We start from the raw sequence: 16,613 nt of genomic DNA on the forward strand, positions 1-16,613 counted from the left end.
TTTTGGCCTTCCTATGCCACCTTCCTTCCTCCAAATGTGGAGCAGGATCTTCTAGAAACAGGACATCAGCTTTTCATTTTGTTATTTTTTGGCAGTACTGGGATTTGAACACAGTGCTTTTACTTTCTGGGCTGGAGCTCTACTACTTGATCCTACACCCCAAGTTACTTTGTGTTAGTTATTTTTCTGATAGAGTCTCATAACTTTTTTCCAGGCCAACTTGGACCATGATCCTACTATTTATGCTTTCTGCCTGGCTAGGATGACAGACAAACAACCAGCTTACATTGGTTAAGACGGGAGTCTCATGAACTTTTTAGCTGTAGTAGTTTCTTGGATTCTTCAGGATTTTTTACCTGTAATATTATATCATTGCAGATAGAGATGCACAGTCTTTTTACTTTTTTTTTTCTAACTGGAATGCCTTTTCTTGTTCATCTGCTCTGGATGGGCCTTCGTGGGTTGAATAGCAGAAGTGAGAGTGAGCTCCTGTACTTGTGGCTGCCCCCAGGGAAGAGCTGCCAGCTTTTCACTGTGGTGTTAGCTATGATTTTTCATCTGTGATTCTTATAAGGTTGAAGAATTTCCTTTCTATTTCTACATTTTTGAGTACTTCTGGTTGCTTTTATGGCAGATTGGACTTTTGGTGGTTTTATTCAGTTGCTTTGCTGCATAAGCATCAGAATTATATCTGAACTTATGCTTAGCTACTTAGTTTTTGAAATTTTATCTTTAAAAAGTTCTCTTTTGATTATTCTGTTCTGACAGTTTTACTTAGTTGTTAAACTCTTTAAAATCTTTTATTTATCTTAATTTTTTAAAAGAAAAAGTAGCATGTTTATCTTACTCAATTATTTTTTTATCACACTGAATGATTTAAAGTATAATTTTAGTATATGCCAGTTAAACTCACGTAAAATGTACATTCACTTTTTATTCCAAAATTTTCTTTATTAGATGGCAGTGCCAATGTTCACTTACATATGGTCAATATAATTGTCACTTATACTTTACTTCACATACCCTGAAAGCCCCACGTAAAGAGAGAACATTTTATCTAGTTCACATTTCCCAACAACAGTAAGTAACCAGAATGGTAGTCTATTATTCCCATTGTACTTACATTCCAGTTGATTTTCCCTCTTTTCCATGCACAGGAAATGCTTGGAACTTTTTTATGTTTTCCAAACACAGCTGTCCCTGAAATTGCTCCAGTGTCTGAGAGTAACAGATGCTCCTCATTTCTATGGCTTGCCTTCCCTTGAGCGGACATTACATGGAATGGCTCACCTCACCACATTTCCTGGCTGGAGCTCCCATTCTCCTCTCACAAAGCCTCTTGAAATTTGTGTGAAGTACTTGTCAGGTCTCCTTGAGGTAAGTTAAAACAGCAACTTGTCAGATCACAGCTATTTCTTATTTGATGCCAAGTGTATGTGCATTATGTATGTTCTGTTACTATGTGTGAGTTAAAAAAAAAGAGTAAAACAGAAAGAATCAAATGTTAGACTAAATTAAAATAGCTCATATGGACAGATTATATGATGAAGAAAAAGCATTGAGCTTTTTGGTGAACTGACATATCATAAGTTGTGTTAGTGCAGAGAAGAAGTTATTTTCATCTTTAGCCTTACAACAATTTTTCCTTTAAAAATAGCAGGAATTAAATATTAGAAACTCAAGTGATCATTGATTTTTTTTTATCTGATGTCAAACTATGATTTGATAAGTCAATGAAAAAATTATAGTTATTTTATGTACCAACAGACCATCAGGAATAAATCTGTGTGTGTGCATGTGTTTGTGTGTGTGTTTGTGTGTGTGTGTGTGTGTGTGTGTGTGTGTGTGTGTGTGTGTGTGTGTGTGTAATTTATTTATTTATTTTGGTCAGGGGGCTTGAACACAGAGCCTGGGTGCTGTCCCTGAGCTCTTTAGTTCAAAGCTAACATTCTATCACTTTGAGCCACAGGGACACTTTCCATTTTCTGGTGGTTAATTGGAGATCAGAGTATCATGGACTTTCCTGCCTAGACTGGCTTTGAACTGTGATCCTCAGATCTGAGCCTCCTAAGTAGCTAGGATTACAAGTGTGAGCTACCAGCACTTGACTGAAATTGTTTATATTTGTGTTCCAGGTTATTACTTCTTTTTATGTGGAGCGTGGGGGAAATGCTATGTCCTTCATGGGGAAAGGAGTCACAAAGAGCACCATTCTTTGCTTGCTCCACTTGTCCCATGAGATGATGGCCCAGGCTCCAAGCTCGGTGAGGACATTAGATGCTGCCCATCAGCGGAACAGTTACTTGAAAAGGAATGTACTATGTCTAACACATTCTAGCCTGTGTGCTTGCTACATGGAAATGTTCCTTTTTGCCTTTGCCTTTTCTTTTTAGGTGACAAAAGCTATTCTGGGCTAAGGCATTTCTTACAAATTGTATGCTATCAAATTCAAATTTTATTTGCAATTTATTTTGGTTGAAATCTGCGTTCACTTGAACATTGTACTTTGGCTAAATAATGAGAAAAATAGTTTCCATAGGAAAATTGTTAGGCTTAATGTTTTAGAAGAAGCTGAGATTTTTTATTTGCATTGTTTTAGCCAAATAATGGATTGAAACCAAGTCTTAAGTACATTTCATCTTTGTTTTTGATCTTTACAAATTCAGCATTGTTTTAGACTCAGTAAGCTTTCCTAAAGTGTTTTGTCCCGTTCCCCCCACCCCCTTCTTTTTATTTCACTTTAGGAATGGATGTCACATTGGTTTTTGCCTTTGGGCACTCACAGCGAAGAACCCTCTCCTCAGCAAGGCCTGGCCTGGTTAATTCCGTTATGGGTTGATCGGGACCCAGAGGTCAGTATAAAAGAGATCCAAGTTGATTATATTGAGATTATATTGAAGATGCCTAGCATCTTCACATTATGGTATTATTGTAGAGACTGTAGTTCGCATTTCATTTATCCCTTGTCTTAACTCAGGATGCCATAATAAAATACTATAGACTTAGTAACTTCAATGAGAGAAACTTATTTTCTCATAGTTTTGGAGTTTTGGGGCAACCTACTTCATTTTAGCTTTCTCCCCTGACCCTCCAGAATTCATACCCTTATTTCCTATAAAACATTCATTCTTCATCAATAGATCCAAACATCTTAACTCAATACAGCATCAACTCTTAGTTCTAAATCTTAGTCTTATCTAAATATCACTGAACTCAACTGTAGATTAGACTTTAGATGTATTTCTTTCTGAGGGGGAAAAATCCTCTCCAGATATGAATTTGTGAAATTGTACAACTTAGGTGCCTCTAGCTCTGATATAGAGCCTCCCAGGTAACCATTCCTAGTCCATAAAGGAGAAATAAGAAAGAAGGAAGAAATTATCATTCCGAGTAAGCCCACAAACTGTCAAGGTGAATGCCAGTATTTCTTAGTGTTTAAGGTTACTTCAACCCCCAACTCCCCACAGCTTTGGGGGTGGCCTTAACCCCCTTCAGAACCTTCTACAGAAGCCCCCTACATGCTGTTGTTTTCAAGGTCATTAAAATGGTCCTCAAAGCACCAAGCAAGGTTATCCTAGCCCACTAAAAAGCAGGACTAGAAAAGCAGGACTAACATTTGAAACCAGGAGTAAACACTTCTCCACCTCCTCCATCCCCTCCACCCCCTCCATCCCCCCCACCCCCTCCCCATTCCCATTTCTGGGATGAGAATAGCAGCCCTGAGGATCTCCAGTCACTTTTGGGGTCCTTGTTCCTTTCCTTGAATAGCACAGATTTGCCCATTATTCAAGGCTTTCCCTCCCCGCCATCATTCCACTCTGCTTTCTCTGTATCTGCAGCTCGCATTGGCATTACCTTTGTATTTTAATCAACTCTCTACTTTTATTCCTACTGTCATGACTGACTAACAAACACTCAAAATTTCTTCTGGAATGGTTATTCAGTCACATTCTCCATGCTGTCTAATCAGGTCTCATTTTTTGCTTGTCTGTCTTGAGACTTTTCTAAATTCGTTACTTTTGTTGTTGTTGTTTACTTAAGTTCCTCTTCAAATTATTCCTCAACATTTGTATTTAGCTATAAGCACTCAGGAGGAACCATGCCACTTCCTTTGCTCAGAAGCCTTCTAAGCTCTATATCCAGTTTCTCTCGCTATAAATTTACCTTCCACAGAACAGTACGAGTTAAGCACACTGGGGCTCAAGTCAGCTTTTCATTACAGTAACAAATACATGAGCTAATCAGCTTGAAAAATAGAAAGTTTAATTGGCTCCCAGTTGTGGAGGTTTCTGTCTGTGGTAGATTGGCCCTTTGCTCTTGGGGCTCTGGTGAGCAGCTTGTGATGGAGCAAAGCTTCTCACCTCAGGGCATTTGAGAAGGCAGAAAAGACACACAGACATGATGAAAGGGGTTTGGGGAGAGCAGGGCTCAGCCCAGGATGGCAGAGGGTCCAGAACTTGCTGAGCAGAGTGTGCTGTGAGGATGGCGTGCCCTCTGACTGTCTCCAGTAGGTGCTTACCCTTTGTGGTACTTGGCAGGTCAGATTCAGAGGGTGTTGGAACTTCCCCGTCGATTCTACTGGGCACTTCCGGGGTTTGTGTTGTCACCACTCTCCAAGAAGCCACTCAGATACGAAGCATCGACAAGCAAATTGGATAATGGAGAGTTAAGAATAGCCTAGGCCATCACTGAGGGATTTCTCAGATAATACCAAAGGCATCTAGGATAACACTTTAGAATAAGAAGCAAGAATGAGGGGAAGAAGAAGTGGAGCACAACTCAGCTATAGTTTGAAAAGAAACAATTTTCTCACAAGTATATCTTCTAAACAGGATAAAGGATGGTCTCTATCTCTGCCTATATTGACTCTTGTTCCACTAGTTTCACGTAGTCTCTACTTGATGAATGCACACAGAAAGAGGTTTCCTTTGTCCCAAGATCCCCAATTCTGGGGATCTTGTAGGAGTGGTCCCCCACTCCTACAATTGTCATTTCACCTTAGCATCCCCTAAAGAGCTCTATCTGCAAACAGTTACATGGATAAATTCAAGCCTTAACATAGTTTTGGGAAGTCACAAATGAGTGCCCTTTGAAATCAAGTTCATTTAGATTTACTGATTAAAAATGTAAGAGAAAAAGATAGCAAGATGTGTCACTTTCAGCCTGTCAGTGGAAATTTATTGGAAAAGCCCAGTCATCTTCAAATAGTCTGCATGCCAGAAATTATGTCAAAAGCTTCATGACATTTAGGTGCCCTTTAATGGAAGAGTTCCATTATAATATGATGTTACATTACTTGTTGTTACATTACTTTGTCGTTTCTGTTTCTTTGTCCATGGATTTTGAGCAAGAAATGATTAAATCCTATTATTTCTGCAAATAAAATTTATAGAATAAAACGTAGAATTTTATGATTTCCATTCAGAGGTTCCACTTGTTAGGCACTTGTATTGTTTCTTTTATTGATTTCTTTTTTGGCCATGTTATAAATGTATTATTTTTACCTGATAGCTGTCTTCAAAAACATATTTTTAAATCAGAATTCATTAATTCATGAAAATACATCACTTGAATAGAGGGGTAGTCTGACAAGTAGATTATACAACATCAGCCTTATTTGAAACATTTTTTTTTTGGAAATAATTTTGGAAAAAAGAAATCCATGAAAATGTTTCCAACGTGTTAAAACCACTTATTTGGAAAAAATTATTAAGAACTTAAGAAAGGTAGAAAAAAAATAGCAGGTATGCTTTTTATATATGAGAAATAAATAGAAATTGTGTTCTTAAAACTTGTGTAAATACCTGTGCTCTCCTTCGAAAAAGGCCCAGAAGCTGTCATTTCTGTGCTTCTTATTTGTAGCTACCTGTTTTTAACCTCATGTGACATTGGTTTATTCTCAAGTTTATTTTTCTATATTATTACATGCTTTAGTCATAGAAGCTTTATTCCTTCATTCATTATTATTTCTATGAACCCTTCAGTATTTGTTTTTTTGTTTTTTTTTGTGGGTCGTGGGGCTTGAACTCTGGGCCTGGGCACTGTCCCTCAGCTCTTCAGCACAAGGTGAGCGCTCTACCACTTGAGCCACAGTGCCACTTCCGGTGAGTGGTTTATTGGAATAAAGAGTCTCATGGACTTTCCTACCAGGGCTGGCTTTGAACTGTGATTCTCAGATCTTAGTCTCCTGAGTAGCTAGGATTACAGGCGTGAGCCACTGGCACCCCAGCTTGTATTTGGGTTTTTAAAGGCAATGTTGTATTTATAAAATTAGGACTTCAATTCACATTAAGAAGTGGATTCTCCAATATGACATCCTTTCTTTCATTGGCAGGTGAGATTCACCTCACTGGGATTAGGAGCAGCACTGACCACTCTTGAGGCTGGCTGTGTGGCCTTGACGAGCAGTTGTCAGAACATTTCTGGTGGGCTCTGGGGCACTGTGCTGAGCATTCTTCTGGACCCACTGGAATGCAGTGTGGTGCGCCGGGAGGTATGTGTGCCTGTTGGGCATCCAAAACCTTAGAAAGCCATTGCAACAGGGCCTATACATTTTATGTATCTCGTGCCGAGTGTGGCAGACTATGAACCGGTAATATCTGATCTGTTCTGACTGAAAAACCAAAAAATAAAATGACAGAGAATGAAAAAGGTATTTATAGTAAAAATTGTAGTGCTTTATTATCATAAGCAAAAAAATGTGATGCTGCATATTTAATGTGAAAATAGTTGCTTAGTTTTTTTCTTGCCTGTACTGGGCCTTGAACTCAGAGCTCTCATTTGGGTCTCTTACCCACATCTGTGGCTCTTCCACTTAGAGATTTTTGCTGGTTGTATAGAGATAAAGGTCTCATAGATGTGTCTTCCCAAAGCCGGCTCTGAACTGAGATCTTCAGATCTCAACCTCCAGAATATCTAGGGTATAGGTGTGGCACTGGTGCCTGGCTAGAAAACAATTTTATTAGCTGAGTATGTTGGTAATATTTATAAAGTTTTAACACTTATATGGTGTTTTCAAAATAACATTCTTTGTCATATATATCATATAACATGAGAGGATAACTAAACCCTACTTTGTGATTTTTTTATCATTATTTCTATCAAAGTAATGAGTCATGACTGCTTTAAAAACAGTAGTTACATAACTTTAGAGGGTTGTAGAGAAAACTACTTTGGAAGTACATTCCTCTCTCTTTCTTTTAAATTTATGCAGATACTTGTATTTGAACTCACGGCTTGGGCGCTGCCCTTTGCTTTTTCTACTCAAGGCTGGTGCTCTGCCACTTGAGTTGCAGCTCTACTTTCGGCTTTTTGGTGTTTAACTGGAGATAAGAATTTCATGGACTTTTCTGCTCAGACTGGCTTTGAACTGGGATACTTATATCTCAGCTTCCTAAGTAGCTAGGATTACAGATATGAGCCACCAGCATCCAGCTGGAGATTTATTTCTTAAATGGTATCACAATAGTTTTTGTTTTGCATTAAACCAAATTCTTAAAAAGAGAAAAATGTATTTTCTATTGAAATAATACATTGCTAAGTCATCACTTAATAAGAAATGCAGTTAAGCAATTCAGGTGTAGATCTCTTGGTCCGTAGAATGGACCAGAGATGCATCTTCAGTTATTAGATTACAGTATGTTGGTTATTTCAGGGATGACAACAAGATGGCAGTATTGACTTTTGTTTTTATTTTTAGGCTGCATTTATTTTTCAGAATCTCCTTATAATTCCAATGCCTTCAGAAGTTATAAAGGATTATACTTGGCAGGTGGGTGAAACAATTGTCAACCAGGTATAAACTTTCAGCATGTGTATTTACTCATCTCTCTGCATCTGAGTTCTACATCCTTCGATTCAACCAGGGATTGAAAACAGAGTGAACGAGTATGGACTAGTTTTTTTTTTTTTAATCATTCTTCTCCAAACTCTGTAGCAATTTTTACATAGCATTTTCATTATATGAGGAATTATAAGTAATCTGAGGATTAAATTATATCTCAGAATGTGTATATATGATATGCAAACAACTGTATTACTTATTAAGGGACATAAGCATCTGTGGAGTTTGATGTCCATGGGAATTGAACAATCCACCTTCCATAGATGGTAAGGAAGACTGTGTTTCACTACTGGTGAAACTGTATATAAGGCAGCAGAGGTCTCTTAAATAATCATGTGAACACTTTCTTATGCTTGATCATCTTTAAGAATGTTTCTCTGTACTGTTAAAAAATAAATAAAAGTAGTTAATATGAAAAAAAGTGCCATATGGTAGGTATTCTAGAAACTCCTCTTACCCTCAGAGATGGAAGATTCTTCAGAGGCTTCTTAGCCATTCTCTGTTTAAAATGAGAAAACAAAGAGCCTGGCATGTTTGCCAGTAATGACTCTGAGGTCCCAGTGAGGACGACCTCTTTCTGGTTGTCAACTGGGAGCTTTGCTCAGCTACAAATCCAGCCAGTATGGCAGCCACATATTCTGCTGAAGTGGATGTCTAATACTAAATGATGGGTTTTAGGCCTGTCATTTTGTTCACGGTCCACATTCATCCGTAGTATGTGTGTGCTGCTTCTCTATTCATGTATTTAATAGGTGAGCCTCAACAGAGTGCAGACATGATTTCTGCCTAGGCTCTGATCGCCCCCTGCCATCCAGGGCAGGAGAAGATAATAGTTACCAAAAGTGATGTCACGGGCCTGGGAAGGTGGCTCAGTGGTGGAGCGCTTGCCTTACATGCATGAGGCCCTGGGTTCAATTCCTCAGCACCACATAAGCAGAAAAGGCTGGAAGTGGCGCTGTGGTTCAAGTGGTAAAATGCTAGCCTTGAACTGAAGAGCTGAGGGACAGCACCCAGGCCCAGAGTTCAGGCCCCATGACCACCCCCCCCCAAAAAAAAAGTGATATCATATCTAGTGGTGTCACATTTTAAAATAATAGAACATTATTGGTTGGTGATATGAATACACTTGTTCTTGGTTTTCTTTTCACACTTGTGTTACAAATTCAGTTCTTATCTATACATTTCTTAAATAAAAATGTTTCAGAAAAAGTACAGTTTTCATGTACCCTTCACTAGATTCCCTAAATGTTAGTTTATCATATCTGCTTAATTATCATATTTGCTTTAATTTTATCAGTTGACATTTTCTCTCTGAACTCCTGGAGAATCATCGACTCCCTCCCTCCCTCCCTCCCTCCCTCCCTCCCTCTCTCCCTCTCTCCCTCTCTCCCTCTCTCCCTCTCTCCCTCCCTTCCTTCCTTCCTTCCGTGCGAAAATACTGTACAGAGGGGTTACAATTACATGGGCAAGGTAATGAGTACATTTCTTATCAAGCATTGTTGCCTCTTCCTTTGTTTCCCCTTCCCATCATCCCTTCCCATCCCCCCCCCAATCTCATTGTTTTTTTTTGTCGGTCATGGGGCTTGAACTCTGGGCCTGAGCGCTGTCCTTCAGCTCTTCAGCTCAAGGTGAGCGCTCTACCACTTGAGCTACAGCGCCACTTCCGGTTTTCTGGTGGTTTATTGGAGATAGGAGTCTCACAGTCTCTCCTGCCCGGGCTGGCTTTGAACCGCGATCCTCAGATCTCAGCCTCCTGAGTAGCTCGGATTACAGGCGTGAGCCACCAGCGCCCGGCTCCCCATCTCATTGTTGCTGCAATGGGTCCACCTGTATCCCTAGTTAAACAACTTGTTTTTTCCCTTCCCCTCCACAAATTATACCAACATTGACATGTTTCTTGTTCCCTAAAATTGGGGATTTCCTACAAATAAGGACATTTTCTTATGTGATCACAGTAGTAATTATCAGAATTAGAAAATTTCTGAAGTTTTTCCAACTGCTCTGCACAATCCTATCTGCAATCTAGTTTAGGAATACATACTTCATATAGTTGTCATAAGTTGTCAGGTTTATTTAGTTGTATTCATCTGAAATTGTTTCTAAGTCCCTATCATTAATAACCTTACCACTTTTAAAGTGTAATTTAGCTTTTATAAATATCCTCAATTAATTTATATATAGTTAAGGAGGGTTTCTAAAATATTTACGGTTGTGTTTTTATAGTCTTTTTTTTTTTTTTTAATTGTGAAAATACCGCACAGAGGGGTTACAATTACATGGGCAAGATAACGAGTACATTTCTTATCAAGCATTGTTGCCTCCTCCTTTGTTTCCCCTTCTCATCCCTTCCCATACCCCCCTCCCCGCCTCCTCCCACCCCCCAACCAAAGTTGTAAAGTTTGTTTTTTGACATAACGACTTGTACATCTCATTGTTGCAATGGGTCCACCTGTATCCCTAGTTAAACGATTTGTTTTTTCCCTTCTCCTCCACAAATTATACCAACATCAAATACAGTGAAAGCAGGGGTTATACCATGGGGGAGGAACATACAAAGCAACAAAGAAATAATCTTATAAATATGTTAGAAACAATTGCATGAAAGAAAACAAAACATCTGAATACTTATCTAGGGGTTCATTTCCCTAACATCAACTTATCTGACGTTTTCTGCTTAATTCAGACATATACTGGTTATTGCAAATAAGGGAGACCATGGGACCTATGTTTCTTTGGGCCTGGCTTACTTCACTTAATAAAATTTTTTCCAAGTCTTTCCATTTCCTAACAAATATGAGCTACATCCCAGGGCTTATAGTCTTTATATTATACTACTTTTTGTTTCTTTTCAAAATAATTCCTGTTTCTTCTTGGAAGCATCGTCTGTTGTTCTTCACAGATGTAACTCATACTTTGCTTCTGTATTCTTTTCAGTTATAACTGATGAGTGTAGCACAGCTTCACCCTACGACTAAAGCATGTATTTTAAAGTTAATATTCTAGCTTATCCTTAAAGGCAGTGTTTTCAGTTAGTTAGAGTTCTGTATGACCTAACAGATCTCTGTTCTGCGCACATGTATTGGTAGTCTGCACCTGCTGACTTGAAGCGTTTTCTTTCTTGGAAGACTGCCCTTCTTAGGAGTTCAGCAGATGATCTGACAGCTCCAGTTCTCACCTACGGACAAAGCTGGGAAGGAACACTTGGAGCAGCCCCGTCAATCGCAGATAGATCTGTGGAGCAGAGCCTGCTGCATGCACGAAAGGCCTCTTTGTTCCAGGCCTCGTACCATTAGTCATCTGTGGAGAGCTAGAGTCTGCCCATCTTTTGTGCCTGTGCCTGGCTTGGCTCCTTTGCTGTGGGTAAAGCTCCATTGATAATGTGCCATTGCTATTAGGAAGCTTTTATATGTGGAGAAGTGGGATTTAATTACGGCTTAGTTAAAACCAATCAAATTTAAAAAATGGTTACATAAAATACATTTCTGTTCATTTGGTTTTCTTTTGAGAAGTTAAAAATATTTTCGATGCACTAGTGGCTTGAATTTTGTAGAAGGAATTAGTTTTTCAAGTAATCAACGCCAGTAGTGACAAAAAGCTGAGAGCTCTCCATTCCCTGAGACGAGTTTCCACCTCTGATGGGAAGGCTTCCCGAGGATTCTCAGGGATGGAAATAGTAAGTCTGCAGTGCGTTCATTCCTTCACTGCTTCAGTACCGCAGTGTTCCCTTACCTAGCCCCGTGGCCGCGTTGCTGTCTGACATTCTCCAGCAGTGACCCTTGCGGTGGCTGTCCTTGGCCTCTTTTAGAAGATGAGCGAGGGAAGCTAAAATGTTCTTACCTGGTTCTTCTCTTCTTTCTCACTTCCAAAGGCTGGTCTTTTCTGGGTTTATTTTTTGCTTTTGCTCTGTGATGGCTACTTATGTGTACATTCTCCCCTGACTTTTTCCATACTTACTATTGGGAATCAGTCACTGCCTGTGGAGTGAGTCACTTATAATCTGGGGCTGCACTTCCTTCTCTCCGCTCCCAAGGCTTGGCCTGTCTAGTATTCAGAGAAAAACTCCTTGGTAATTATGTGTATGGACATACTGTGTATATACATACATGCATGCATGTGTGGATATACATAATTTGAAAATTTAATTTGGGTGACTCCTTTAGAATCCCAGCTTAGTTTTCTTCCATCATGAGTCCATCTCAGAGCTGAAGTTTTTCCAAGCTCACAGCACCCCTGTTCTTCCATTAGGACCCTGTTTCCTGGTGATTACCCTCCAACCACCCAGCCTCCTGCCGGTGCCTCACCAGTTCTTGCTTGCTTAAAAATTTCTTGTTGAAGTTGTGCTGTGCTGATGGTGTGGCGGTTTCCAACAGTAGGTTGAAGCAAATCCTCCTTCAGATTCCTGTCCCCAGTCTTCACGAATCAGTGCTACTGACCAGAGTTGGATTTCCATCTTCTTTCTTTCTTTACAGGTCTTCTCATCGCTCTCTCCTCTATAGCCACAGTGTTCTCTTTTCATTTCTCATGGCCGACACTCAGTAAGCTCCTTGATTTGGAATCTTACGTGTTCTTTTGGCCCTGACATTTTGTTTTTAGGAATGACTTTCTTTTTCTGTGTGTATAGTTTGGGCCTTCCCTGGCCCCAAAAGTCATGTTTGGAAGGTTTGGGAAGACTGTGTGTTGAGCTATGTCCCAGCTCATTTTTGCTTTGGGATCAGCCTTGATCTTCCTTTCTGTGCCTTCCAAGAAGCTGGGATTTCAGGCTTGTACCAAGCTTGTGGACGTCTTTTGGTTGTCGTGAGATCTCACTAACTTTTTGCCAAGGTTGGCCTTGAAACATGGTCCTCTTGGTCTCCATCCCCCTAGCAGCTGTGATGACACACGTATACCACCTCAGCCACGAAGGTAATACCCTTGAAGGATATGTTTATATTTTGTGCATGCACCTGGCTGTCATAAAATTTGCAATATCCATCTACTTTGCCCTTCTGCCATGATATTTTTGTCTTCTGCAGTTATTAGTGAAATCATCTATCTGGCTAAAACCTGAGTCTTTATGCCAAAATTAACCTCTCCTTTGATTTATGTTAGAGCAATGAAAAACCAACATTCCATGCATGGTTCATCTTTGCTGAAAGCATATGCATCCCATTTTAGGCCCCTTGAATTGATTTTCTCTGTCTCCTTATCTTGTGTATTTTTTTCTCACAAACATTTTGTATTGTTTGCTGGGATGTTAACTCTTTTGCTCATAGTTAATTAGTTTAGATTTTTATATCTCTTACTGTGATTTGTTTTGATTGCTTGGCTTTCTAAAGCTGGTGTTTCTTTTTTGGCTAGTAAGATAACAAGAAAAAATGTATTTTTAAAACGTTAATTGAAAGGTAAATATAATTGGGTTGATAGGGCTCCATGGTGGTTTTATAATTGAAGGAATAATGATCAGAATTCTAATATGTTGCATTTTTACTTCTCACCAACTCTGAAAATGCCAACAATAAAGAAAGCTGGCTTGTAGAAGACAGCACAGTGGGAACGCTGTCGTAGCATGAGCGCCTGCCACATCAGGTGCTATGAGCACTACCATGCCTCCGGCAGAATACAGATAACAGGTGGAAAGTCTCCTGAGGATCTACAAATACTCATAAGCTTAGCCTCCCCTTCAGATTTGTCGTGCTTACTTTTCTTTGCCTAGAGTCATTCAAGCTTTGTGAATTTAGGACTATAGCTGTTACTGATGAAGGTAGTTATTATAGACAGGATTTTGAAAAAAATATGTAATATGTAATAAAACTTTCCAATTATTCTAGTCATCATTTTGAAATGTATTTATAAATGTAGTTTCTGTACCACTTCCAGGTTTTGTGTGAGTCATGTGTTTTGTTAGGTAGAGTTAAGCTACTGCACTCTAGGGTTCTGGATTTCAGTTATTGTTTTGCTTTGCTTTTTTTTTTCTTTGGTACTAGAGACAAATCTAGAACCATACTTGTACTTGCACCTACTCTGCAAGTACTCTATTTTGGAACTACACTTCTAACCTTTCATCTTGGTTGTTAATTATTTTCCTGAATTTTTAATGAAGACTTTAATTTGTGATGTTAAGCTTTTGAGTTTCATGTGTTTGACAAGTTTTGTACATTTAGGAATAGCTTCTTTAAAAGACAAAACATTGGGGCTGGGAAGGTGACTCAGTGGTAGAGTGCTTGCCAGTGCATGAGGCCCTGGGTTCGATTCCTCAGCACCACATAAGCAGAAAAAGCCAGAATTGGTACTGGGTCTCAAGTGGTAGAGCGCTCGCCTTGAGCTGAAGAGTTTAGGGACAGTGCCCAGGCCCAGAGTTCAAGCCCCATGACAAATTAAAAAAATAAATAAAATAAATAAAAGACAACACATTTTGAAAATAGAAATGGTAAAACTAGCTCTTTTGAGTTAGAGTAATTGGGTAGTGCATAAAATGACCATAGTAGGCTGTAGGTGTCACTCACTGGAATAGCCCTTGTCTAACCAATGCCTAGGCATGATGCTGGTTTTGGACTTTTGAACAACTGAAGATCACATTGCCTATATCATAGACCTGGGTTCATAAATGGAAGCCTGTGACCCTATTGTGCCTTTTTCTGCTTCTCCTACTTCTAGACCTCTGAAATTAAACCAACTATAAAAACAATCATGTACACACTGTTCACTAATTTTACTTTTATGTAAATTGTTCTTATGAAGGGTCGGTCCACAGTGCTGCATAAATTTATTAAGTGCAGCAATAACAATTTGATTATCATAAAAGACATTTAAATCGAGGAGGCTTAATTGTAATGATAATATCTATAGAATGAAATGTTAATGGACACTATTAATATTGTTAGTATTCTTAGTGAGGATTGCTTATATTGTTAGTGTCGTTATACTTTTAACTGCAGGTACTATATCTTTCTAAAGAATAAGTGATAGTGTCCCTCCTGCCTGCCTGACTTATGGGAAGTGTGAGGGACATGCAAGGTCACATCTCAAGGTCACATCTCATGGTTAAAAGCCAACACTAAATAGGGTTTGCTATACCTTTTTTTTTTTTTTCTGGTGGCATTTTCTAAGTTTTTTCTTTTTCTTGTGGTATGTTTTAAGATTTTGCCCTTATTATTAAAGAAATGCTGATTTCCTGACTCCTACCACGAGGTATTAGCAAACTTAGTAGTGGGGCTGCAAAATCTATAGCAAGCAGTGTGCAGGCTGATATTGTACAGTGGCAGATCCTCTCACATTCTTGTTGGCAGGTGTAGGTGTGTATGTGCATGCACGTGGGTACTTCTTTTTCCAGAGTTGATGCAGTAGCAAGTTATGTGGCAAACAGATTTTGTTATATAGATTGATAGTCCTTTTCTGTGTTCTTGAATTATTGATATGCACAAAATATTTCTGAAAACACTTACTTGGACCACATTACTTTGGGTAATTGTTTTGCTGTTGTGTGGGGGTTGGGAAACAGTCTTTGTTGCATTGGTGGCTCAAGTCTGCCATCATTTCATAGACACATGTGAAATGAAAAATCCCCTCAAGAGGTAGACTGCAGCAGACTAGTACATTCAGAGGAGCTTTCGGCAGCATAGCTCTGGTTTTGTAAAGTACTTTGCTGTACATTAGGCAACAGGGGGAGGATCTGGGCCTGTTGGTTTCATCAGGAAGACAGGGTTGTTGGGGTGAGAGGAGAGATAAAGAGATCAAGAAAGAGGCAAGGTGGGCAAATGCAGTCACAGTACTCAGTAGACAGGAGAAAATGGAACCAGGTAAATAGAGGGAGTGGATAGGCTGGAGGTGACAAAGGAGAATGGTGAGAGCTGGCATTGACTAAGATGCCGTTGTACAACTTAAAGAGGGCGCCATAGATCTTTATTCATATGTTCTTTGTTGTAAAAATACTGTTCAGAGGGGTTACAGTTACATGAGTAAGGTAATGAGTACATTTCTTATTGGACATGGTTACCTCCTCCTTTGTTTTTCCCCTACCATCCCTTCTCTCTCCAGCTCCCCAACTCCTCTCCCCACGCCCACCCCCTGAGTTGTAAAGTTCATTTTCAACATAGTGTCTTGTACATCTCATTATTACAATGGGTCAGCCTGTATCCTTATTTCAGCATTTTGTTATTTCCCCTCCCCGCCCCAAATTAGAAATATATATATACAAGATGCAGGGCACCGGCATCAAATGCAGTGAAAACAGGGGTTATACCATGGAGGAAGAACATATAAGAGAAACAAAAAATCATATTTTAAATACGTTAAAAACAATACAATACAATAAAAAACCACTTGTCCCTATCTTGGGGTTCATTTCACTTAACATCATCTTATATTGTCATATGTACATAGCTTCTGAGCTTTTCTGCTTGTCCTAGACTTATACTACTTATTGCAAATAAGGGAAACCATGGGACCTATGTTTCTTTGGGCCTGGCTGGCTTCTCTCAATGTAATTTTTTCCAAGTCTTTCCATTTCCTAACAAATGGGGTGATGTCATTCTTTTTGATGGAGGAATAGAATACCATTGTATGTATGTATACCACATTTTCTTGTTCTCATCTACTGAGGGGCATCTGGGTTGGTTCCATATCTTAGCTATGTGGTGAATAATGCTGCGATAAGCATAGTTGTACTGGTAGCTTTAGTATAGCCTTGTTTGTGATCATCTGGGTAAATGCCCAAAAGTGGGATTGCTGGGTCATAGGGGAGCTCTATGTGGAGTCTTTTGAGGAACTTCCATACTGCTTTCCAAAGTGGTTG

At 39.3% G+C, this 16,613-nt stretch overlaps 1 protein-coding gene across 3 annotated transcripts in view; it reads left to right on the forward strand.

Moving 5' to 3' along the window:
• Rttn (rotatin) overlaps positions 1-16,613 on the forward strand; it is a 118,278-nt gene that overhangs the window by 57,102 nt on the left and 44,563 nt on the right. For all 3 annotated transcript variants that reach the window (XM_070028973.1, XM_070028974.1, XM_070028976.1), the window contains 5 exons: positions 1,158-1,377; positions 2,136-2,264; positions 2,745-2,852; positions 6,335-6,493; positions 7,700-7,771. In XM_070028973.1, the coding sequence (XP_069885074.1) occupies positions 1,158-1,377; positions 2,136-2,264; positions 2,745-2,852; positions 6,335-6,493; positions 7,700-7,771 (688 nt within the window). The remainder of the gene's footprint in view (positions 1-1,157; positions 1,378-2,135; positions 2,265-2,744; positions 2,853-6,334; positions 6,494-7,699; positions 7,772-16,613) is intronic.

Source organism: Dipodomys merriami, unplaced genomic scaffold (genome assembly GCF_024711535.1).
Source record: "Dipodomys merriami isolate MVZ:Mamm:240054 unplaced genomic scaffold, mDipMer1.0.p SCAF_2, whole genome shotgun sequence".
Lineage (NCBI taxonomy): Eukaryota > Metazoa > Chordata > Mammalia > Rodentia > Heteromyidae > Dipodomys > Dipodomys merriami.